At 63.2% G+C, this 1,091-nt stretch overlaps 1 protein-coding gene across 1 annotated transcript in view; it reads right to left on the bottom strand.

Moving 5' to 3' along the window:
- Positions 1 to 298: 298 nt before the first annotated feature.
- CAPN15 (calpain 15) overlaps positions 299 to 1,091 on the bottom strand; it is a 6,987-nt gene continuing 6,194 nt past the window's right edge. Inside the window, exon 9 of the mRNA XM_004706111.2 lies at positions 299 to 398. Within this exon, the coding sequence (XP_004706168.1) occupies positions 299 to 398 (100 nt within the window). The remainder of the gene's footprint in view (positions 399 to 1,091) is intronic.

The following is a 1,091-nucleotide window of genomic DNA, read 5'->3' as shown; positions in this document are numbered from 1 at the left end:
GGGCCCACTCGGGGCCAGAGGGCAACCCAGCGCCCAGAGCTGTGTGGGGGGCAGGCTGCGCGGCCGCGGCTAATGTGTACGCTAAGTGCTTCTGACAGGCCACTCTGTGAGAAGGCAGCAGCCACCCGGCCGGTCGCTCAGGGCAGCCAGGCCACCTGGCAGAGTAGTGCGTGCAGGGGGACATGCTGGGGGTTGAGGCAGCACCTGAGCCACCCAGTCTGCTCCCTCACTGGGGTGGGGGTTATGACCCCCCACCGCCTCAGCTCAAGCCCCATTGTCCCAGGGCCCTGCCTGCCAGTCACACCCTGGGGGTCCCATTCTGCCGCCCACCATTCAGGTGGCCCGGGAGGCCTGTCCCACAGAGCCCGGGCTCTCTGCACACCGCACACCTGGCTGTCCTGGGGCCAGGGCCAGGGGCTGGGGGGATAGAAGCAGGGTGCGAGGTGGCGGCGGACACTGAACGGCTGCGAGATGTGTTGTGGCAGCTCCCCTCTGCCCGAGGCCTCCCCGGAGCCAACACTGCTGGTGGCTTTAATTGCTTTCACTTTCGATCGCTGCCCTGTGACAGGCCTCTTACACCGAGGAGCACCATGCCTCCTGTTCCCCCATGAGGAGTGTTAGACAGACTGCAGGGTCCCAGTTCAGGGGACACCTGTACCACAGGGTCCTCCCCACAGCCACTTGGGGCTGCCCGCTATCCAGGGAGCCCTGTCCAGAGTGACTACACGATGGTGACTCCCCCAACTTTCTGTGAGGCCAACACCCACCATTCCTGGGACGACCTTGCCCGGGGCTGGGGACAGACATGCAGACAAGGCATTGCTACAAAACAAAACATTTTATTTGGTCCTTCGGAGCCTGAGTCTGGGCCCAGCCCACGGGGACAAGCCCACACGGGCTGGGCTGACACTGATAAAATATCTTCTGTGTTGAGAGCCGCCATATTTACAGGGTTAAAAATATTCACAGCTCGGAGAAGAGGAGGCCATACAAAGGAGACCTGAAGGGGTGTGGCCCTTGGTCCCACGGAGGAAGGCCCCCAGCCCCACTGGGCAGTGAGGGGCCCTGAGAGTGGCGGCCCAGCAGCAAAC

The sequence above is a fragment of the Echinops telfairi genome, unplaced genomic scaffold (assembly GCF_000313985.2).
Source record: "Echinops telfairi isolate 266 unplaced genomic scaffold, ASM31398v2 ScPeMD7_5;HRSCAF=22, whole genome shotgun sequence".
Classification (NCBI taxonomy): Eukaryota; Metazoa; Chordata; class Mammalia; order Afrosoricida; family Tenrecidae; genus Echinops; species Echinops telfairi.
Note: the sequence above shows the minus strand (reverse complement) of the source record. Positions and strands in the feature narration are given on the sequence as shown.